Source organism: Pelophylax lessonae (assembly GCF_965119305.1).
Source record: "Pelophylax lessonae genome assembly, chromosome: 6".
Lineage (NCBI taxonomy): Eukaryota > Metazoa > Chordata > Amphibia > Anura > Ranidae > Pelophylax > Pelophylax lessonae.
The window spans coordinates 194,052,611-194,077,845 of NC_138773.1; the positions used below are offsets into that span (position 1 = coordinate 194,052,611).

At 42.1% G+C, this 25,235-nt stretch overlaps 1 protein-coding gene across 1 annotated transcript in view; it reads left to right on the plus strand.

Moving 5' to 3' along the window:
• The first annotated feature begins 2,066 nt into the window (after positions 1 to 2,066).
• LOC309557705 (T-cell-specific surface glycoprotein CD28-like) overlaps positions 2,067 to 25,235 on the plus strand; it is a 95,203-nt gene continuing 72,034 nt past the window's right edge. The window contains exon 1 of the mRNA XM_082260483.1: positions 2,067 to 2,246. Within this exon, the coding sequence (XP_082116609.1) occupies positions 2,192 to 2,246 (55 nt within the window). The 5' untranslated portion in view covers positions 2,067 to 2,191. The remainder of the gene's footprint in view (positions 2,247 to 25,235) is intronic.

A 25,235-nucleotide genomic window follows, 5' to 3' on the forward strand; every position in this document is an offset into this window, starting at 1 on the left:
GACTATAAGAAGTACTACAACAGGGGAAGGAAGGAGAACCCGGTTTTCAAGGTCGGTGAGGAAGTTTGGTTATCTTCAGCTAACCTCAAATTACCTTTTCCCTCACGGAAGTTGGGCCCAAAGTTCATAGGACCGTTCAAAATCAAGAGGATGGTTAACCCTGTGGCCTTTGAATTGGCCTTACCCAGCTCTTACAGGATTCATTCTGTCTTTCATGCATCCTTACTAAAACCAGTGATTCCTAGCCCCTTCCCGGGAAGAGAGGAGCCGCCTCCTCCACCGGTCCAGGTGGATGGAGAAAATGAATTTGAGGTTGAAGCCATACTGAACTGCAGGAAGAGGGGTAGACTTCTCCAATACCTAATCAAGTGGAAGGGGTACCCACCTGAAAACAACTCTTGGGAACCCTCAAGAAACATACACGCCCCTCGCTTGATCCGAGCTTTTCATGTGAATCACCCGGAGTTGATGTCCAGTTTGGGCGTCCAGAGGCCGCCCCTCGGGGGGGGGGGGCACTGTCAGAGAAACCTTCAGCTGCAGACTGGTCATCACATGACAAGCACCACATGATGTGACCTCGCTTGATCCGAGCTTTTCATGTGAATCACCCGGAGTTGATGTCCAGTTTGGGCGTCCAGAGGCCGCCCCTCGGGGGGGGGGGGGCACTGTCAGAGAAACCTTCAGCTGCAGACTGGTCATCACATGACAAGCACCACATGACTTCCACATGACTTCCTGGCTGCCTATAAAAGCTGAGCAAGTGCTCAGAGGAATTGCTGGTTTGTCTTTCAGCTTCCTGTACCTGAGTTCCTGTTTCCTGTGTGATCGTTTACCTGCTGTGACCCGGATTGACCCTGACCTGCTCTGCTCTTCTCCTGGACCCGACCTTGGCTTGTTTTACGGACTTTGCTTTTGCTTACCTGTGTTTGACCCTCTGCCTGCGACCCGGATTTACCTTCAGTCTCCTGTGCCTTGACCCTCTGCTTGTGACCAAGTCTTGTCTCCTATCTCCAGTGCCTTGACCCTCAGCCTGTGACCTGGATTGTCTGCTTACCTGTGTTTGACCCTCAGCCTGCTCTGGACTTTTACTGCTGGATCCTGATCAGTCTCTGCTCCAGCTCTACAGGACCTCCACGCAAGCTCTACCCTGCCTGCTGGTAGCTTGTGCCTCTTTGTGCCATCCACCCTCTGTATCACCTCCAGAGGGGCGGAGTGCGCTTAGTCGCAACAGCGAACCGCTCTCGGCATCTCGGCCTCGGTGAGTACCTCTATTCTGATAGTGGGGTTCATAATTAAAAGGCATGTACCAATCTCCTCTGACTCCAGACTAAAGGTATGGTCTTCTGAGAAATTAAGCAGTATACGTTTTTACCTGAAATGTATCAGTTCTTATTTACAACATTGTAAAGTAGTAAAGCCATCTAATTTAAAAGATGCTACACTTTGGCCAAATCTATACCTTGCTAGTGATATACTGATCTGTTTGTTGAATTAGTAAATGCCCTAATTTTGTGACAGTAGGGTTGCATTGATATGTAATATTGTAATCTAATGTTACACATCTAATATTTTCCATTGACCCCCGGTTTTTTAAAACTTGTACCGACTGGATATGATCATGCTAATACACACCTTTTTCTAAATATATAGTATGAGATGCTGTAAAAATTCATATTACTGTGTAAGGCTGAATTCCTGTGTATTTGCCGTGTGGGCCATCGTTATTGGCACTTTAATGTGAAGAAAAGAGACTGCAAGAAATTGAAAGTCATTTGCTATGTAAAAATTGCTGCTGTGTTTCTTATAAACTAAATGCTATTCACTGGAAAAAGTAAAAGAAATAAGGAAATGAAAAGAATTTATCTTGTTTTTGCTTAAAACGTTGGGCAGAAAAGTTGAAGTCATCAGCCTGGTTTCCTGCCTAGTATGTGGTAGGGCTGAATGAAAACCTATAGTGTGATAGATTTGGTAAGATAGAGGCGGAGATAAGCATAGGAAAAAATGAGAGAAACAGGTGTCACATTCGCACTAGGGTCTGATGAGCAGTAGAATATGCTGTCGTTGTATGGAGGCCCTATTCTGCGGCACGCAAGTGAAATGTGAATGAATAACCCAAGATTTACCTGAACCCTGATTACATATGTCATTCCCCACAGATGCATGGAGTTAAGTTCTAAGACGTAATGCAGCCATGGTTCTGTGGATAATTCTGACAGTAGGTCTGATCACATTGGTTCAGTGCAAAGGTAAGTCAATCACATTTTGGTTCTAAATGCAAATATATATATTCTTTCCAATTGTACCATTACACTGTTATAACTGCCCCTCGAAGGACCTACATTTGTAAGATATATGCAGTATGTTATGGCTGAGTTAATAAATTACCAAGTTTATTTATGGATTAAATGCATGTATTTTAGTAAAGGTAAAAAAAGTAAAAAGGTAAAAAGTATCTTTTAGAAAAAGGTAATATATTGACAAATTAATTTGCTGGCTGGTGTCATTGGTTAGGAGTAGCAATCTTCTTGACTTATGTGGAATTATTGTTAGTTTTATGTTCTGCTACATCAAGCCAGCTATAGGTTGAACCTGATAGCCACAGTTTTTTTTTCAACCCAGAAATGTCATTACTGAGTTAATATAATTGGGTAGTGGAAGGAGCAATTCTAAGCCATAGCCTATAGCAACTGATTTTACTATTCAGTAGCCGCAACTGCTTTTCTTTGAAGTCATGAACTTGCTGCTTTATTTAATACATTTGCTAACCAAATTGATCTATATCCAGCTCACATAAATCATCATCTTCTCAATTAGGAATGATCCTTATGAATTATGAGTTTTTATGTATGTTTGTGGCTAATGAACATTTACATCTTTCAGCTTATTAACAAATGTTTTACTAAGAGAAATACAGAGGCTTGTCATAGCGCATAAGTCCCTTCTAAAAATGTTAGTTGCCGGGCTTTCTCTGGCCGCAGTACCCTCTGATTCACTGACCCGGAACAAGCACACAACACATCAGAACTCCTGATCTGCATGTTTGCTATAAATCACTGCCTAAGAAAGAATACTGAAGCCACTGAAGTTGAAGGACAGCCAAGGAAGTAGAATCTTTAAAAGGATAAGTCAGCAGTGGCAGCATTAATATTTCCTAGCTTCAAAGATCTTTTAAATATGTAACAGTAGTTGGCTGTCATGTTCAATTAGGTCAGGGTAGCTGAAACTCATATCAAGGTGTAAACATGTACATAACAGCCCATATGACTGCTAGGGTATCCGGAAAACAAGAAACCCACTTAACAAAAGAAAAACAAAAAGCTAAAAAGGCCACCTCTTCCTGGCTGCATAATGATTCTTAAATATCCTAGAAAAGTAAACAGCTTGCTGAAGTGTTTTTTTATTCTAAAAAGTAATATATATAAACTATATACTATCGTATTCGTTACCGCACAGAAACTGCGAGAACTGACATGTTATGTAACTTTTGTTGTGCAAAGAAGCAAAGTGACAGTTGGAATTGGATTTTTATTACAATTACGGGATAAGAAGGCAGTCATTTGCTCAGCAATTGCTGTCAATTTGCTACTCCACAAGAGTTTAATACTGGTTCTAAGATAGATTTGTGAAGTCCCTCCAAATTTTATCTTATGTTGAGCGCCGATGAAAAGAAAGTGGTGTTGCCTACAAAATACATTGGCTGTTTTTTTTTTATATTACTTTTTATTTTTTATTTTTACCAGCAATTAATTAAATCGATCTTTGACTCTTTTATCCAGTTTGGGTCTTGCATTCCTTTCTGTATTTCTATGGTTTGTAATCTCAACACATGTCTCTAATGTATACAGTGAGTTTGGTATACTAAAGAAGTAGTGGGTGTTTACTTACGTTGACTACAGATGGTATAGGTAAAGTGAGAATGCAGTAAATGTTTCTATTATATCTCTATTCAAGAAACAGAAATTGTAGTTAACATGCAGGCATTCAGCGGGTTTGGCTTACCAGAAATTTAGGAAATGTTCACTTTACAAAGTGTATTTAAAGTGGAACTTTACACTCTCAATCAACATTGTTTATTTTTAATATAATGCTGCTAGCATTAGTAAATAGATAGGAAAGTATATTATATTTGCTTGTTCTAAACTTTTTATTTTTTTATTTTTTACTTGTCTTCAGCTACCTCCTGGTTTCCTTGCCTAGGCAAATTATGTCATACATCTCAGGAGTCTTCAGTAGGGGAGGAGGGGCTTTCTCAGCTAAGCACAACCTCTATCCTGCTTACACGCCTGAGCTAAGGGAAGGTGGATTGCAGGAAGTAAATGCTACATGAATCATCTGCCCTTACTCAAGACGGCCATGTCCAGAAATGCTATGGGGTGTTTTTCAAAGTGAATTCCCCAATGAAATAAGCATGGAGAAATGGATGGATGGGGAGTTTGATTTGAATATTAAAGGAGAAATATAGCCAAAGCTCATTTGGCTGTACATCTCCTATGGATCACAGGAGTGCAGTTCGTTTTGCACTCCTGTGACCAATTTTCAGCAGAGAGCAGGCTGAAGTTGGCTCTCTGCTGACGTCACAGAAGTCAGTTCAGGCTCTGCGTCATCATGACCACAGAGTCGGGATCCGCCAGATCCCTGCACAGGCTCAGCCTTTTAGCGATCCGCTGAGAGGCTGAGCCGGACACTCCACCCTTTCCACATCCCAGCGTTCCAGTGAGCGAGGAGGGGGCAGAGCAGAGAGCTGCTGACTGACAGGCAGCTCACGAAGCTGTGAGAACGGAGCAATCGGCTGTGTTTGATCGTTCGGTTCTCAGTGTAGAGGAGCTGGGGGACAGATGCAGCATCAGATCGATGCTGCATCCACCTAGGTAAGTTTAAATCTAAAAAAAACTACTGACCCATACTTCTCTTTTAAATATGAAGTAAATAGCATTTTTGGTTTTTGGCGGTCAGATGAAGTGTAGTTCCACTTTAACTAAGCTTACAGAATAAGGTGAAGTTGCGTTCACTTCAATCATCCAAGCAAGAGTAAGCAAAAAAAAGAAAAAACAACCTAATTTATGATTACGTTTTCAAAGTGAACATAGCTTTCCTTTAGTCAGTAAACTTTGTAAAGTGAACATTACAGTACCCTTTTTGTAAACTCTACTGAATGCATCAAATTTACTACAATTCCTTTTTTATAGTGACATTATAGATACAATCATTGTATGCCTGCTTAATCTGTATCACCATCAAAAATCACTATTAAGTGTAGAAATTTAGCAGCAGCATAAACCTGTACTGTTAGGACTCAGGGGTGTTGATAATATGCCCAAAGGAGCTGTGATAATGTATCTTAAATTATCATTTAACTGGCAGCTTAAAGCAGGAAACCAACCCCATGGCTAATCTCACAGATGGGAGAACACGGATTTGAACTGCAAGATTTTCCAAAATATTGTAATTTTTGTCAAACACTTGTGATTCACACATCTCTAACATACTGCAAACCCAATGTGGGAGTACCAGTACTCAGTATTACAGCATTGCATTTCCTTTGTTACTTGACTACCAGACTATGAAAGAGAAGCATTACACAGATAAAATCCACTTTGGTTTTTTGCCCTATTGGAAGATACCTACCCCCCCCCCCTTCAGTGCCCTGTGCTTGAAATATGTTAAAATTTGTATTATTGTGTAAGGCAATAGAACACAATAAGCTTACATTGACTAACTTCACCCTCTCAGTCTAATTTATGTTATGCATAGGACTGTGATAGGTAGGTTCAGACACTTCTTAGAATGTCATGCGTCTGTCCTAGCCCCCAGTGCAGTCAGGAGAGCCCCCAGTGCAGTCAGTGTTTCCTCCCACCAACTTCTGTTTCATTACAGGAGGCAGTAAAGACAAAAGGGACAGAGGGAGGAACCTCTGTATGCAAAAGTGTACAAGGATCATAAACACTTCCACAAGTGTCTATTCATCCGGCTGTTCCGATGTCACTTTTTTAAAAACAAATTCATAACTTGGCTAAAAAGTGTTTTTACTATCTGTTTGAAATTCAGTGTCCAAAGGATTACATAAGGGAAATGTTAATGTTTCCCTTAAATTAACAACTGATGTCTTTACTGCCTACATTATTTGTAATAAAGGCTCGCCAGGTGTTTTTTAAGGTTCGTGCTTACTCTACCGCCTCCATAAGCTGCGACAGATACTGGATGGGGTTGTACACATGCCACAGCCACAATGCTTTGTTTTATGGCAAAAACGTTTCCCCTATATTGCGTTTGGCAACCACCCTGCAACCGTGTGTAAAGCTGGATACACACTATACAACTTTTGTTGTTTGATTTCCTTTAGATTTACCTTCAACTATGTAGTGCAAGGGCCTGCGTGATTGCATACAAATTGAAAGTGTTTGGGTTTGACCTCGTATTATATGGTTTTCGGTAAATCTATAGGAAAATTGTATTGTGTGTATCCAGATTTATACATGCAGTTGCAGCGCAGTGATGTGGGATTTAGGATTAAAACAAGTGGGGAGGAGGTGACATATGGCCTTGCAGTTGCCTATTAACTGATCTCTAGAAAAACATGCCACTACTGATCACTTTTGAGAGGGGTGACAAGGGCTGCCACAAGTGTGAGTTACCCCTTGAAGTTATATGGCTGAAAATAGGCGGGGGGCTTAATAAGGTGTATTACAGACATCCTTTTAAATTCTGGCACTCAGGTCAGAGGTTTTTATTTAGTTTAATAGCAGCTTTGCATTCACCCATTGACATCCATGGTCGATCAAAAGTAAGACAGACTTGATGTAGGCACTAGTCTCTAGCCCATCCCAAATATACCCAAGAGGTGGTGGTGAAGGGGCACTGGCCAAGGATTTTCACAAGTTATCAAAATGCAGACATAACTATTACTTGAGCCCAACTGGTCTGTGTTCTGCAATCCACCACAAAGATGGTACCACCTACGAGAGGACATTTGCTTCAGTTGAGAAATCCAAGTAAAATAGGTCAAAGAGAATCCAAAGTTTTTATTGTTCAACTGATTACAACAAGCAGGACAAAAGACAGCAAATGTGTTTTTATGGCAGCACAATCCTCCTTCTTTAGTGCTGGGTGAAATAGCAGAATGTTTACTGGACCTAAAAATGTTATAGAAAAATAAGGGGAGGAGGGTAAAAAGATAAAAAATGTCACCCCAATGAAAAGGGGGAAAGCAGATCCCATTTCTTCCGCCAAGAATTAAAGCACTTTGAATGTGTCAGAACGATAGGGAGTACAAGACAGAGAAAAACTAAACTCAAAAAAAAAAAAATAGTTTTCATTGTTAGATTTCTTAAAAACTATCTTTTAAAGGCAAGTCAGCAGGATATACTGGTTACATCAAAAAGGTAAAATTTTTGAGAAACAAAACACTCTACAGACAAGCGTATCGAACCAATGCTTTTCACAAAAGATTGCTTCTTCGGGGTTCATGCTTGATGATGACCAGCTGAGATATATGAAAACACTCAACACTGGAATAAACAGATAAAATACATAAACGAAACAATATATACATAAAATTATCTCCTTTTCTCTCTACCAAATGCAAATAGATATACAGCAAGAGGAAAAGGAAAAGGGGGCGAAAGGGAGAAAAAAAAAACATATAAATAAAATTGAGATACCGGGGAGAATGAGAGGAGGGCCCCATGTGGGGACATAAACCAAAAAACGAAGGGAGCCAATGCTACACATCAAGAGGCCAAGAAAGGGAACAACCAAACTTACCTAGTGTGAGAAAAACAAAGAAATATATAACTAAATTGCCATCCCAAATGGTAATGAGCCACAGATGTTCAAGAGAACAAAAGGGGCAGGAATCAAAATGCAAGACCAAGACAAGGGGTGATGATCCAGATAAACTTCACAGGTTGAATCTAGAACAAAAAATGTACATAGATGATATGTGTATGTACATCAAACATATGACCACTGCATAAGTTCCCTTATCCTCACACCTCAACAGTTACCAATTTTTGTGGTAAATGTTAAGTTGTGAAGATAAGGGAACTTATGCAGAGGCCATGTGTTTGATGTACATACACATATCATCTATTTATATTTTATGTTCTAGATTCAACCTGTGAAGTTTATCCGGCTCATCACCCCTTGAGGTGGGGTTTTCTTGCATTATGAGGCTCCTTTTGTTCTCTTGCACACCTGTGGCTCATTACCATTTGGAATGACAATTTAGTTCTATACTTCTTTGTTTTTTCTCAGATTTGGTTAGTTTGATTGTTCTCATTCTTTTGCAATTGCAGTTGGTAGAGAAAAAAAGGAAATCATTTTATGTATGTATTGCATTGTGTATGCATTTTATGTGTTATTCCGGTGTTGAGTGCTTTTCATATATATTCAGCTGGTCTTTTGCGAAACATGTCGGTTCGATACGCTTGTCTGTAGAGTGATTTGTTTCTCAAAAATGTTACCTGTTTGATGTACCTAGGCGGTTACATCTGTCCCCCAATGGCTCTGCACTGGGAACTGAGCTATCAAAGACTGCTGATTGCTCAGCTCTCAGCATTCTGTAAGAAGAGAGCCGAGACTGTCTTTGGAGTTCTGGGCTGTGGAGAGGGCTGGTTTAGGCTTTCAGCAGATGGCTGAGAGGCTGAGCCAGCAAATTTAATTAACCTTAACATTTTTTTTTTTTTTGTTGCATCCTGTTACCAGGGCAAGTGCAGTGTCACTATGGTGATATTGTACTGCTGTGGGGGTGATTAAGTACAATGGCTGGCTGCTCTGATATCACTGTATGTAAGTGTCACTAGTCATTGTCTCTAATCACTGCCATAACATTACAATGTCACCAGGCTGCACAGTGTTCCTAATCACCTCTTCACCAGTCACAGTGTCCCTGATCACCTCTACACTAGTACAAGTGTCCCTGATCACTACCCCACCAGTCAGTGTCCCCGATCAATGGTACACTATTACCACTGTCCCTGATTACTGTCACATCAGTCGCCTTGTCCCCGATTACCATCACACCAGTCCCAGTGTCCCTGATCGCTGCCATACCAGCTCCAGTGTCCCTGATCACTGTCAAACCAGTCACAATGTCCCTGATCACAACCATATCAGTCATGGTGTCACCATAAGGACTAACTCACCAGTTCAGTTCTCTCAGATGAGCGATTTATGTTCGGATCGCTCTTCAGAGACCTGTTCACAGGCAGTAAGGAGGTGTTGTATCGCCTCCTTACCGCCTGCTTTCACCCCTTGGACCCCACACAAGCACCCCCATTCACGTAAAAGGGTAGACTGACGACATTCCTTTAAGGCAACAATCCCAGCCACCCTCTCTGGGCAGCTGCAATCCTGGAACCATAGGATTCCTTTTGTACTTCCTTACTTCAGCCTCCTGTAATTCCAGGCCAGTGAACATGGCATTCCTTGGGGCAGCCATTTACTAGTAAGCTAACCTTCCTTAGCTAATATGAAAGGAGACTGCTATAGGTGATGCTACACTAAGTTATATTCCTTGATCACTCACACAGAGGCAACCATTTTTTTTTAATATTTTCCTTTATTTAGCAAAAAATAAAAAACCCATTAAATACCACTAAAAGATCCTTAAGGTAAGTAGGCATCAGGGGGTTGTAAATACTTATACCCTGTACGCTCCATCAGGGCTGATATAGCAGCTGGAGGTGCCTGTGGCAAAGGGGAATGTGGATGAGGGACCCCAGGCTCCAGGGACGGTGGCAGGTCCTTGTCTAAATCAAAGAGGGGGTCTCCCAAGCAATCATCCTGGGATGAATTGGGAGTGCATTAGTTTAGAAATGAGTGGGATCTTCAGAGGGGGCTTGCCTTCCTGCAGACATGCTATAGGTGTCTGATTTCCTTCCTTGATGGGCGCAAAACCAGGGTCACATAGGAGGCCTACCCCAGGTTGGGTTCTTCTAGTATATGCTAGGCACCTTAACAGGATCACTTGCCTTGCACATAGGGTACCTTTACTTCAGTGCCAGTATTAAAAATGCCTTGGGACAAGGCTGAGGCTGCCATGGGGGAATACTTGACCCTAAGGTGGGCCTCTATTGTTAGAGATGAATGTACACCGTGTAAGCTTGCACCTTAACCATTTTCCAGATAACTCTTGAGTCCCTGTTTCAATGTACACTCTCTCTGTAATTTGCATTTAGGAGGGACATGTTGTGCCCTGCCCACATCAACCCATCCAGCAAACCACCCTTACTTCACTCCCATTAATGATATGGGGTTCTGCCATGCATATAGCACAGACTACATGCATGCACTTAATTCAACTTACAGTAACTCTTTCATACCTGGGCACAAGCTGGAAACCTCTGCAGTACGTGTCTGCTCCTGTTGCCATGGGTGATGGTCTGTTCAAGGAGAGTCTATCCCACCTGCTGATAGGCTGTTTGGTGTCCTTATCTTACCACGGGTAACCACTTGTATCTGCACTCCACACTGTGTTAACTCTTTCGGAGCTATCTTCATACCCCAATGTGCTTAATGACTCAAACCATAGACTATATGTGCCGGTTACTTGTGGTATACCCCTTGATTAACTTCAGACAAGGCAGAAATAAGGTTTCAAAGCTTTACTTGGAAAAGTGCAGAATAAACATCTCAAAGCCCAACATACAAGAACAGGATTTTTCCTTCATTCCTAATCCTAAATATGTGCTTCCCTCACATACCTGCAAAAGTAGAGTCATGTAAAGACAGGAGTCCATCAATGGCATATCCCAGTAGCTGGTATCTTCAGGGACGAACCTAAGGTCCAAATGACCTTCTACGCTTCAGCAGCGGCAACAGCAGGCAAAATTCTTGTACTCTTCCTTGGTGCAGCTTTCTGATCTTCTCTCCGAAGAAGGCATTAACTCTTACCCTCCTGTCCAAGACAGCACCTAACTAACATAATTTCAACCTTTTGCACACTCAGAAGCAAACATCTAACAAAAAGTATGTTTTAGTTACTTGTACATTTAGAAGCAGTTTGTGGTTTAACTGCTAAGCAGATGTGATTTATGTTTACTGTTTTGTTTTGTGGTTGTAGGTTTTGTTGGTGGATGTCAATGTGAAATTCTTGTTTTGCTTTTCTCACCTCAGTCACACACAGGTTAAAGTCAGTGAATAGTAATGTTTTTTCCCCTCTTTTCATTCTCTGACCTACTTTGACCTATCAACAGGCCTCAGTCTTGCCATATACGTGGTGGGGTTGATTTACTATAGGCAAATAAGCTGTGCACTTTGCAAAGTGCACTTGCACTCTGCAAGTGCAGTTACCCCAGAACTTAGTAAATGAGGTAAAGCTTCAACTTACCAAGGATACCCAATCAGGTAAAACAAAACCCAAAAAAATCAGCATTTTTGCTTGTTGTAAAGACCTATTGCATACCTTCCAACATTTTGTGATGAGAATATTTTTTTTTTTGCAGAAAGTATGTAGGCATAGGACACACCCCCTTTATGTGGATCATGAAGAAATATTAAACCAAAACTGATTGGGTAAACCCACAAGTGCAACTTTGTGCCACTACTTCTCCTTTGTGCTGGTTTTAAAGTAATAATTCCAATAATATAGAGGCTGAATGAAAGATTTAGTGTTGTATAAAATGTTGGTAGTTAAATAATGCATTTGTATAGACATTAATAGATTAGACCAATAAAGAGGGACACATTGGGAAAATAGAGGGACAGAGAGATTTTGGGGCCAAAGAGGGATAGTCCATCAAAATAAGGGACTTTTGGGAGCTATGCTATTGCTGAATGACCAACCCAACTTAAAGTGGACCTTGCACTTCAAACAAGGTCTGCTTATTTAGTGTGTCCCACCCAAAAAAAAAAAATACTACAGATACTATAGATCTTTTTGGATATATAGTCACAGTATATTTCTCGTAGATGATGCTCTAGAGCAGGGATTCCCAAACTACGGCCCTGCAGCTGTTGCAGAACTACACATCCCATGAGGCATTGTAAAACTCTAAAATTCACATACATGACTAGGCATGATGGGAATTGTAGTTACTGAACAACTGCAGGGCCGTAGTTTGGGAATCCCTGCTCTAGAGCATTAAGCTATGGGCATCTTTTTCTTGTTTACATTTGCTGGATAAGAGCCTTATGATTGGAGGGATTTTGGAGGACCTTTACCCACTTCAGATAGTACTCCATAACCTATACCTTGTGCTTGGAGAAGAGGGAGGGGAATTCCCATCACATATGTGTTGTGCTTGAAAGCACTACATACCTACTCGATATATATCTCTGGTGAGTGGGGATCACATGAGGGGAGCACGGAGTGGCACCTTGTGACGCAACAGAAGAATAAATAAGCACAGACACTTTTTTGCACTAATGGACTTTTAATGTTAAGCACTTGCACTTTATGTTGCATTGTTTAATGATTTTTTTTACTGTGATTTTGCATTCTAGATTGTACTTTAGTTACTGATATTGGTTTTTGTACTGAATACTCTTTTTGAGCTTGTTGCAATTTAGAAGCAGCGCTGTATAATTTTCTTATCTTGGTTTAGCATCTTGAGGTTTAGTACCTTATAATACAGCAGCAGCTTCATTTTGCATCACTGAACAATTATATATATAACCAAAGCGCGGGTAGTCCGTAATTAATTACCACCTAAAAAACTGGCAGGTGGAGCTGACCTGAAAGCCTATGTTAAATGATCTTTAGTTCAAATTATAAAACAGTATAAAGAAATAATGAACAAAAAAATAAACATCACAATATTGTTAAAAAGTCCACCAACAATATATGCAGTTTTCCTTTTTTTATTTTGGAAAACTCATTCATCAATGACATAAATGGATGCTCAATCCCAAAATATAAAATAATTTTTTTAGAAACTCACTCACCAAATTTAAAGTGATATAAAAGGTGCACTTTCTATTTTTCTAAAATAACAAACATGGTATATGTACCTGCTCTGTGCAATACATTTGCATAGAACAGACCCAATCCTTCTCTTTTGAGGTCCCCCCCACTGGTGCTTCTAGCTCCTCCCCCCTTTGAGTACCCCCCTCCAGCATGCCACTTTCTGCATTTGATTGACAGCAGCAAGAGCCAATGGCACCCACTGCTCTCACAAAATCCAGTAAGGATGGAGAAAAAGAGCAGCACTGCTTCTCTCATGCAAAGCACTGGACCAAGATCGGGCTCAGGTAAGTTTAAAGAGGAAGTTAGGGAGGCAGGTGTACCTAAAATGTTTTGGTTTTTTTTACCTCAAAGCAGAAAATGCCTTTAGTTTTTAGAACCACTTTAAAGTTGCACTTTAGAGACATTCTCCAATTTCCCCCTTTTGTATCTAAACTAGCAACATAGCACAAGCTGGCTAAAAAAATGACAAGTTCGGGAGCCAGACACTCCTATAGACACTTTAAAGTGGTTGTAAACCTTTGCATACTATATACTCACTGAAATGACTAGTAGGTGATACACAGAGATTAAAAAAATTATCCTACAAAAGTTGAATCGGTTTATCTGCAGACATTTCTCCTCTAAAGACATTCAAATCCAGAATTTGCACAGCATTCTCTGCTCCAGAAGACAGGGGATGGGGAACTGATGTCACACACTTCACAGAATAGAACAGGGAGCTGAGTGTAATCTGAGACATGAGTGGAGGGAATTGACACACTCCCTTCTACACAGTCTCATAGGGAAATATGCACAGCTGAGGCTGTCGATCACCTGCTGTGTGCTGGGGTTAGCAGAACCATTTCCAGGGTTTGTCTGGTTTCGGCATAATTTGCCAAAATTGACTCATGTAGATAGCAGAAGAAGGAGAGAGGAGACAGAAATCACACTTGGTGCTTTGGATAGTTGCAAGTACACACTATAGAAGAATATGTTTTTTTCATTTTTCATTTCAGAGTTTTACAATCACTTTAAGGAACAAATACACTGTACTCTACTTATCAACATCATTAAGGCAGACTTAGAAAAGCTAGGTGGGAGTGAGAATTTTTTGTAGGAGATTTGACTGGCTGGTAGAAATTACCCAGTTCCAACTTAAAGTGATTCAGCACAATTTTTATTTTTTTAAAAATACCAAATATGTCACACTTACCTGCTCTGTGCAAAAGCCCCAATCCTCCCCTGCCAGTTCTCCTGGCCTCTCTTTCCTTCTGAATGCCCCATAGCAACCCGCTTGCTATAGGGGCACTCGTGCTTGCTTGCTCCTGACCTGGCTCTGTGCATCCATTGGCACACAGAGTGCAGCTCCACCCGCCCCACCCCCTTTCCTTACTGGCTGTGATTGACAGCAGCAATAGCCAATGGCTCCCACTACTGCCTCTCTGTCCAATGAGGAGAGCGCTGCTGCTCTCGTGCACAGCTCTGGATCCAGAGCGGACTCAGGTAAGTGTTTATGATAGACTGGGGGGGGGGGGGGGGGGGCTGGATGCAGAAGGATTTCTACCTTAATTAAAAACCTTCTGCCTTTAGAACAAGGGAAACAACATACTTTACATGATATCCTCACACTCGTCACTTTTAACATCTAGAAACGGGAACTTTTTCTGCTCCTGCATCAGTGTTGTATGAATTCTGGATGCTGGGTTTGGATATTAGCTGCTCTATCACTGCAAGGAAACAAATACAAGTGTTAATTGTTTGTATTTAGAAAATGTAGCAGCTTCTAAATAATTGCATTACATGACACTTAATTAATAAGGTGGCATTTTTACTGAAATTCATGCTCTAGCCTTCATTTTTAAAGTTTATGTCAAGGCAAAAAAAGAAAGGTGTAGTAGAATTCTGCATTACATGAACATTTCCCCATGTTTTATTTTTTTAGAGAACCTGCAAGTCCAAAAAATACCTGTTTATCTGTCAGAAATTCAACAGACCTCAACAGAGATGTATGTTTTTTTGATTCTTACTTACCTAGGTGGATGCAGCATCAGTCCAATTAGTCAGCAAATCTTTGCTCTGCCTCCTCCTCACTCACTGGAGCGCTGAGCTGTGGAGGGGGCGGGAGCACAGCACTCCTGTGATCCCAAGGAGAAGTACAGCCAATCAAGCTTTGGCTGTACTTCTCCTTTAACCATTTGCCGGCCGCCAGCAGTATATATACTGCGGCAAGTCAGCTCTGTCCTTTGAAACAATGGAATTGTATGTCGTTTTGCGGGACCGCTAGGCGGCTAGTAGGTGCGCGTGCGTGCACCGTCGGAGGCACACGCGCGCAATGATTGGCTAATGGGGGAGCCAATCAGTGGGTCTGGCGGCCACAATTGCCATCGGGCAACCGTGATCACTCCCCGTGGAGACAGAACGGCGGTCTGCCATTGTAAACACAGCAGACCGCTGTTCTCTCAGTTATGGACACAGGGATCCTCCTTTGTTCCTCTTATTTAGGCACACAGGTCTCTATGTTCATGTAGCAAGTCCACCCCCCACAGTTAGAAAGCACCCCCCTAGGGACACATTTGACCCTTTGATCGCCCCTGGTGTTAACCCATTCCCTGCCAGTGTCATTAGCACAGTGACAGTGCATATTTTTAGCAGTGATTACTGTAGTAATGTCACTAGTCCCCCCAAAAGTGTCAAAAATGTCAGTTAGGTGTCCGATCTGTCCGCAACAATGTCACAGTCCTGCTAAAAATCACTGATCGCCGCCATTTCTAGTAAAAATAAAATAAAAATGACGTAAATCTTTCCCCTAGTTTGTAGACAAAATAACTTTTGCGCAAACCAATCAATATACCCTTATTGGGATTTTTTTTTTTTTTACCAAAAATATGTAGCAGAATACAAATTGGCCTAAAAGGATGAAAAAAAATTAGATTTTTAATTTTTTTTATTGGGAATGTTTTATAGCAGAAAGTAAAAAAATATAGGTTTTATTTTTTGAGAATTATCGCTATTTTTTTGTTTATAGCGCAAAAAATAAAAATTGCAGAGGTGATCAAATACCATCAAAAGAAAGCATTATTTGTGGGAAAAAAAGGACATGAATTTTATTAGGATTGCAGGACCGCGCAATTGTCAGTTAAAGTAACGCAGTGCCGTATCACAAAAAATGGCCTGGTCATTAAGGGGAAAACTTTCCAGTCCAAAAGTAGTTAAAGTTGTTGCAAAGGCTGAAGGTTTTTTACCTTCTTGCATTCGAATCATGAAGGTAAAAAACCTTCAATGTGCAACTCCCCCCTCACATCCCCCCCTAATACTTACCTAAGCCCAGCGATGTGCATGAAACCCGGGGCTCTCCTGGGTCTCTCCCTCCTGGGCACAGATGCAGCAGCAGGAGCCATTGGCTCCCACTGCTGTCAATCACAGCCACTAAGGACGGAGCGGGGGACTTTTTTTTTTTTTTTAAAAGTGTCCCACACAGAATATGGAAAAAGAGGTTATATGGTTAGTTACCAAATAGGCTGGGAAGCAGTATATATATTATTTTAAAATGTATTCGTAGTTCCTCAATAGAAATAATGGTGCAAATAAAAATTAATGCATGTGCTAGAAATAACATACGTCTCTAAATAGTTCTGCAATATAAAACAGAAGACAAGACTGGAGAATACATGTACACATGGATAATAACAACCGGCCGGTGTTAATGTCTAACATCTGGGGTAAAATATTCACAGCTAATGCTGTATGGATTACTAAATTTGAGATGTATCCAATCACTCTTACGAGCATAAGAATGGAGCAAGATATAATGTAGAGAGTTCTGAACAGGCAGTTCAAATTAAATGTTACTGGAATTGTAACATTGCATCCCTTTAGATGTGTGATGTGTTCCCAGAGGGTTATTGCATGATCACAAACGCTTTTTCAACATTATATACATGTGCAACTATGTTGCTAATCTTGATTGGTAGTAAAAAAAGCTGTAGATGAATGCTGGTTTTAGTGATCTGTTGCTGGGGAGTGTGCCGACATTACTCATGCAGATATGGAAATGAAATAAGGCACTGTGCAGAAAATCCAAAACAGTCTAAATGTTTAGGTACTTTTGTAATGATTTCAACACAACTCTTCACAGCGCATGATCTAGTCCCTTATAAAGGTTATCTTGCCTTCTAAGATGCTGTGTCTGCACTTCGTGTATCGTTACAACTATGTTGCTAATCTTGATAGGGGATAGAAAGCAGCTAAAGAATCAGTGGTAACAAGTGAAGTCACCTGCTGTGAGGTGTATTGGAAATAATGTATCAATTGGAAGAGTTGTCCATGAACACTCACAGTCTGCTGTTACCTTGTATCCCTTCCAAAAATTGCTTGTTCTTTTCCTTTCTTCTCATCTAAAATCAGATTATTCAGTGCAGAGATAAATGGCAAAGATTTCCGAGGGATTTGCTTGTTCAAAGCATCCTCACTGTATTACTTGCTTCAAAATCAGTGTCAGGACCCTGCTCGCGGTCCGCCATCCATGGAGAGTTCAATTGCAAAGACACCGCCATTGATGACGACAACGCGTTTCACAGTGGAATTGCCTAGCTTCGTCTGGACGTTGGATGTCTGGCAGCTGATCCCTTTTATGTGTGTCTTCTCAGCTGATTAGGCATTGGGCAAAAATGTATAAAAAGGAAACTTCTTATATAATTTATTTTTTCTCATATAGTTAGCCAGGGGTGATTGGCGGTGAAGATTATTAGTATTCCCATTTTCATGTTCTAGGGAAAGGAGTCCTTTAGTTTGAAATATTAAGAGTTCAGTGTTTCAGAGGAAATCTTGGATAACAAGGAGGAAATAAATTCAAAATGGAGACATTTGTGAACAATAGCCTGGATATATGATAATTTCCTGAAGTGTAAAAACTTGGGGAAGAGGTGGAATATTCAGGATGAAGGCAGCAATAGCAAAAACACAACAAGAACAACTCAGAACAAATACGTTTCATTCAGATGTTTATATTCAAAAGTATCATATGACTATCACAAAAAAGTCAATGGATATACTTTGGTGACTACCCATGAGATGCCTGTCACAGATCATAGGGTTCCACAAAATTGATTCTAGTTAACAGTAACAATAACAAAGACATATGAATAATACACTATGGGTAATTAACCTGAGTTTTTATCTTTGTCACTGTTGCTGTTATTGCCACAGGAGGAGAAAATGGGTGATCAATTCTTTGTTCCAAAAATATTTGGAGATTCATCTCAGTGTTCAGTCCCTGAGGTATCAGACAATTTAAACTAAAAATCCACCACTTCTCCTTCTGCAACAAAGGACGGTTGAAGTCCCCTCTTTTTGGGGATAACTTCAACTAATAAATGCCTTTAACTTTCATCCCTTCAAGTTTACCATTATGATGTTGAGCAAAATGTTTGGCCAATGGTTTATCTGTTTTTTTTTTCCTTTATCTCCCACATATGTTCACCTATGCGAGTTTTTAGTTGGCGTTTTGTTTTGCAAGGGCATGATATCATATAAATAACCCTGGAGGTTGGAACAGTTTATAAGGCTACGGATCATTAATTCCTTTTCTCCTGTTGAATCAAAAAGTGTCTGACCTGTCTACATATGGACAAAGCTGACATCGTCTGCATGGGAACATCCTTTTGCTTCTTGGGAACTGGGATAACCAGATTCCCTCAGATTCTCCCATGAATTCAGATTTCATGAGAATGTCGCCTAAATTTTTGGCACAATGTGCCACCATATTGGGGCGTGGGCCTACGATTTCTTTAAGGCCTGGGGTGTTAGTAAGTATCCCCCAATGTTTTTGAAGAATGTGTCGAGCTGCCTCCCATTGGGTCCCATATTGAGTGATGATACGCGTTGTGTTCTGAGTGTCGTCAGGGGTCTTATTCCTATTAAGTAGATCTTCCCTTTTTGAGTGCCTATTTTCCTTTTAGCTGTCCTTAATTGTCTATGTGTGTAGCCTCTTTCTCTAAAGCGTTTGTAAAGATCATTACTTTTGTGAATGAAGTCGTCATTTCTTGTGCAATTACGTTTTATTCTAAGAAATCGCCCGACTGGTATACTGTCTTTTAGCCATTGGGGGTGATGGCTGTCAGCCCTCAAAAGGGTATTTGCTGCAGTGTCTTTATGGAATGTACTTGTCACTAAAAGGTCCTTCTCTGCTTTAATCCAAAGGTCAAGAAAATAAATCCTAGTTTTATCATAGGTGTATGTGAGACGTATGTTCCGATTAGGGTTGAGCGGACACCTAGATGTCCGTGTTCGACGGGTTCGGCCGAACTTTAAAAAAAAGTCCGGGTCCGTGTCCCGGACTTTTACCGAACTTTTCCCGGACACCGAACCCCATTGAAGTCAATGGGGACCCGAACTTTAAGGCACTAAAATGGCTCTAAAACACCAAAGGAAAGGGCTAGAGTGCTGCAAATGGCAGCAAAACGTAATTAAGAGCATGGCAAGTGCTCTGCAAACAAATGTGGATAGGGAAATAACTTAAAACAACAAAAAAAAACAGAAAAATAAAACAATGTTCTTCTTCATCTCTGAAGGACGAGGCCCATATGGAGTAGGAGGGAGGTTGAGGTGGTGGTGGATGTGGCGGTGACATAGGCGTGCGCACAGGGTGTGCTGGGTGTGCCTGGGCACACCCTAATCACCTAGGGCACATAGCATTGCCAGTGAGGAGATGGGAAAGATCTCCCTGGGACCTGCTCTGCTCTATTTCTCCTTGCCTACAGGTACATGGCCCCGATACATTACTCTCCCTGCTGGCAAACACATGCATGTGTATTTCAACTTTGGGGTGCACACCTTAATGCAATAGGCTGCGCACACCTATGGGCGGTGTAGGTGGAAGCGGCGGTGGAGGAGGACCAGGGCCGGATTAACAGCATCATGGGCTTGGTGCTGAGGATTTTGAAGGGCCTTAAGGGCCATGCCTTGCCATGCACCCAGAGGAGGAAGGGTGCAGCCATGCATGCCTAATTCAACATGGGATGCTGTCTCTGAAGCCCATAAACACATCCATGCATCGCCAACTGTCCCTCCTTGTCCGGCCTTCACGCTGTGTGGGGAGGTTCTGAGGGTGCTGCCTGGGGAAGCGAGCATAGAAGCCAGACTTCTGTGTTTACAAGTGACAGAAGAGCGGTAACAGTGAATATGGCCAACCCGGGGCCTATATAAAAGGTAGGGGCCTGGAGCTGCAGCTCCAATAGCCCCTACATTAATCTGGCCCTGAGGAGGAGGACGAGGTAGCCAACACTGCTTCTTTTCAAAAATTTTAAATGAGGGTACACCCCAAAAGAGTGAGAAAGAGCAAAAATGGAACAATGGGTGGGTAAGGTCGGTATCCATTGCTATTCTGCATAAGGTACGGAAAAGTCCCGTGGGATCCATGCCTGGTTCATTTTAATGAACGTGAGCTTGTCCACATTGTCTCTGGACAGGCGGCTGCGCTTGTCTGTTATAACGCCCCCAGCCGTGCTAAATACCCGTTCAGATAATACACTGGCTGCAGGGCACGCCAGCACCTCCAAGGCGTAAAGGGCAAGCTCAGGCCATGTGCCCAATTTGGAGACCCAGAAGTTGAAGGGGGCAGACCCGTCATTCACTACATGTAGGCGTGTGCACACATACTGCTCCACCATGTTGGTAAAATGCTGCCTCCTGCTAAGACGTTCCATCTGAGCTGCTGGTGCTGCTGTTTGTTGTGGCGTGCTGACAAAGCTTTTCCACATTTCGGCCATGCTAACCCTGCCTTCTGAGGTGCTGGCGGTGCCCTGGTTGCGTTGGCGACCTCCTCCTCCTCCTCCTCTGCCTTGTGCTTCCACTGTGGCCCCGCTGTCAGATGGGAATGCCAGCAGCATGGCGTCTACCAGCGTGCGCTTGTACTCGCGCATCTTGCGATCGCGCTCCAGTGAGTGAATTAAGGACGGTACGTTGTCCTTGTAACGGGGATCCAGCAGCGTGGCCACCCAGTAATCAGCACAAGTTAGAATGTGGGCAACTCGGCGGTCGTTGTGGAGACACTGCAGCATGTAATCGCTCATGTGTGCCAGGCTGCCCAGAGGCGACGAAAGGCTGTCCTCTGTGGGAGGTGTATCGTCCGTGTCCTCTGTATCCCCCCAGCCACGCACCAGTGATGGCCATGAGCTGGCCTGGGTGCCACCCTGCTGTGAACATGGTTCCATCTCCTCCTCCAGCTCCTCCTCCTCCTCATCCTCCTCATCCTCCAGAACTGTGCCCCTGCTGGACAATTGTGTCCCTGGCGTTTGTGTGTGCAGGAACCCACCCTCGGAGCCCCTTGCGAATGACTGCCCTGAAAGCCTTTGAAATGTTACCTCTTCATCCTCCTCCTCCTCCTCCTCATCCTGTGCCACATCCTCTTCCATCATCGCCCAAATTGTTTTTTCAAGGAGGCATAGAAGTGGGATAGTTAAGCTGAGAATGGCGTCATTGCCACTGGCCATGTTGGTGGAGTACCCAAAACAGCGCAACAAGGCACAATATATGCAAATGTCAAATATGCAAACTATGCCGCAATTTAATGTTTTTTACACCAAAAGGGTGTGTATTGAATAGCGGAATAGGATAAAAAACTGTGTATCTCACACGTACAAACACAGACTAGGCCCGATTAAATTTTTTCCTACCCTAAAGGGAGGATGAGGAAGAGGAGTATGGAACATGCAGCACCCTCAAATCTTCAGAAGTATGAGATGAACCCCAAAAACTTGGAAAGGTGGATCTCTCTCACACGTACCAACACAGACTATCCCCCAATTTAACTGATCCCCAAAGGTTTTTGATTAAATAGCGGAATAGAAAATATGATCCAAAAAAAGTGTATGTATATCACACGTACACAACCACACTAGGCCCCAATTACTATTGTTTGTACCCCTAAAAGGCTAGATGAGGAGTAGGGGGGGTATGGAACAGGCAGCACCCTCAAACCTTCAGAAGTATGAGATGAACCCCAACAACTTGGAAAGGTGGATCTCTCTCACACGTACCAACACAGACTATCCCCCAATTTAACTGATCCCCAAAGGTTTTTGATTAAATAGCGGAATAGAAAATATGATCCAAAAAAAGTGTATGTATATCACACGTACACAACCACACTAGGCCCCAATTACTATTGTTTGTACCCCTAAAAGGCTAGATGAGGAGTAGGGGGGGTATGGAACAGGCAGCACCCTCAAATCTTCAGAAGTATGAGATGAACCCCAAAAACTTGGAAAGGTGGATCTCTCTCACACGTACCAACACAGACTATCCCCCAATTTAACTGATCCCCAAAGGTTTTTGATTAAATAGCGGAATAGAAAATATGATCCAAAAAAAGTGTATGTATATCACACGTACACAACCACACTAGGCCCCAATTACTATTGTTTGTACCCCTAAAAGGCTAGATGAGGAGTAGGGGGGGTATGGAACAGGCAGCACCCTCAAATCTTCAGAAGTATGAGATGAACCCCAAAAACTTGGAAAGGTGGATCTCTCTCACACGTACCAACACAGACTATCCCCCAATTTAACTGATCCCCAAAGGTTTTTGATTAAATAGCGGAATAGAAAATATGATCCAAAAAAAGTGTATGTATATCACACGTACACAACCACACTAGGCCCCAATTACTATTGTTTGTACCCCTAAAAGGCTAGATGAGGAGTAGGGGGGGTATGGAACAGGCAGCACCCTCAAACCTTCAGAAGTATGAGATGAACCCCAACAACTTGGAAAGGTGGATCTCTCTCACACGTACCAACACAGACTATCCCCCAATTTAACTGATCCCCAAAGGTTTTTGATTAAATAGCGGAATAGAAAATATGATCCAAAAAAAGTGTATGTATATCACACGTACACAACCACACTAGGCCCCAATTACTATTGTTTGTACCCCTAAAAGGCTAGATGAGGAGTAGGGGGGGTATGGAACAGGCAGCACCCTCAAATCTTCAGAAGTATGAGATGAACCCCAAAAACTTGGAAAGGTGGATCTCTCTCACACGTACCAACACAGACTATCCCCCAATTTAACTGATCCCCAAAGGTTTTTGATTAAATAGCGGAATAGAAAATATGATCCAAAAAAAGTGTATGTATATCACACGTACACAACCACACTAGGCCCCAATTACTATTGTTTGTACCCCTAAAAGGCTAGATGAGGAGTAGGGGGGGTATGGAACAGGCAGCACCCTCAAATCTTCAGAAGTATGAGATGAACCCCAAAAACTTGGAAAGGTGGATCTCTCTCACACGTACCAACACAGACTATCCCCCAATTTAACTGATCCCCAAAGGTTTTTGATTAAATAGCGGAATAGAAAATATGATCCAAAAAAAGTGTATGTATATCACACGTACACAACCACACTAGGCCCCAATTACTATTGTTTGTACCCCTAAAAGGCTAGATGAGGAGTAGGGGGGGTATGGAACAGGCAGCACCCTCAAACCTTCAGAAGTATGAGATGAACCCCAACAACTTGGAAAGGTGGATCTCTCTCACACGTACCAACACAGACTATCCCCCAATTTAACTGATCCCCAAAGGTTTTTGACTAAATAGCGGAATAGAAAATATGATCCAAAAAAAGTGTATGTATATCACACGTACACAACCACACTAGGCCCCAATTACTATTGTTTGTACCCCTAAAAGGCTAGATGAGGAGTAGGGGGGGTATGGAACAGGCAGCACCCTCAAACCTTCAGAAGTATGAGATGAACCCCAACAACTTGGAAAGGTGGATCTCTCTCACACGTACCAACACAGACTATCCCCCAATTTAACTGATCCCCAAAGGTTTTTGATTAAATAGCGGAATAGAAAATATGATCCAAAAAAAGTGTATGTATATCACACGTACACAACCACACTGGGCCCCAATTACTATTGTTTGTACCCCTAAAAGGCTAGATGAGGAGTAGGGGGAGTATGGAACAGGCAGCACCCTCAAACCTTCAGAAGTATGAGATGAACCCCAACAACTTGGAAAGGTGGATCTCTCTCACACGTACCAACACAGACTATCCCCCAATTTAACTGATCCCCAAAGGTTTTTGATTAAATAGCGGAATAGAAAATATGATCCAAAAAAAGTGTATGTATATCACACGTACACAACCACACTGGGCCCCAATTACTATTGTTTGTACCCCTAAAAGGCTAGATGAGGAGTAGGGGGAGTATGGAACAGGCAGCACCCTCAAACCTTCAGAAGTATGAGATGAACCCCAACAACTTGGAAAGGTGGATCTCTCTCACACGTACCAACACAGACTATCCCCCAATTTAACTGATCCCCAAAGGTTTTTGATTAAATAGCGGAATAGAAAATATGATCCAAAAAAAGTGTATGTATATCACACGTACACAACCACACTAGGCCCCAATTACTATTGTTTGTACCCCTAAAAGGCTAGATGAGGAGTAGGGGGGGTATGGAACAGGCAGCACCCTCAAACCTTCAGAAGTATGAGATGAACCCCAACAACTTGGAAAGGTGGATCTCTCTCACACGTACCAACACAGACTATCCCCCAATTTAACTGATCCCCAAAGGTTTTTGATTAAATAGCGGAATAGAAAATATGATCCAAAAAAAGTGTATGTATATCACACGTACACAACCACACTAGGCCCCAATTACTATTGTTTGTACCCCTAAAAGGCTAGGAGTAGGGGGAGTATGGAACAGGCAGCACCCTCAAACCTTCAGAAGTATGAGATGAACCCCAACAACTTGGAAAGGTGGATCTCTCTCACACGTACCAACACAGACTATCCCCCAATTTAACTGATCCCCAAAGGTTTTTGATTAAATAGCGGAATAGAAAATATGATCCAAAAAAAGTGTATGTATATCACACGTACACAACCACACTAGGCCCCAATTACTATTGTTTGTACCCCTAAAAGGCTAGATGAGGAGTAGGGGGAGTATGGAACAGGCAGCACCCTCAAATCTTCAGAAGTATGAGATTGTGTTCACTGTACCCCACAAAGATTGAGTTCACTGCACCCCACAATGATTGTGTTCACTGCACCCCACAAAGATTGTGTTCACTGCACCTCACAAAGATTGTGTTCACTGTACCCCCCAAAGATTGTGTTCACTGCACCCCACAAAGATTCTGTTCACTGTACCCCACAAAGATTGTGTTCACTGCACCCTAAAAGGATGTTGTTCACTGCACCCCACAAAGATTGTGTTCACTGCACCCTAAAAGGATGTTGTTCACTGCACCCCAAAAAGATTGTGTTCACTGTACCCCCCCAAAGATTGTGTTCACTGCACCCCACAAAGA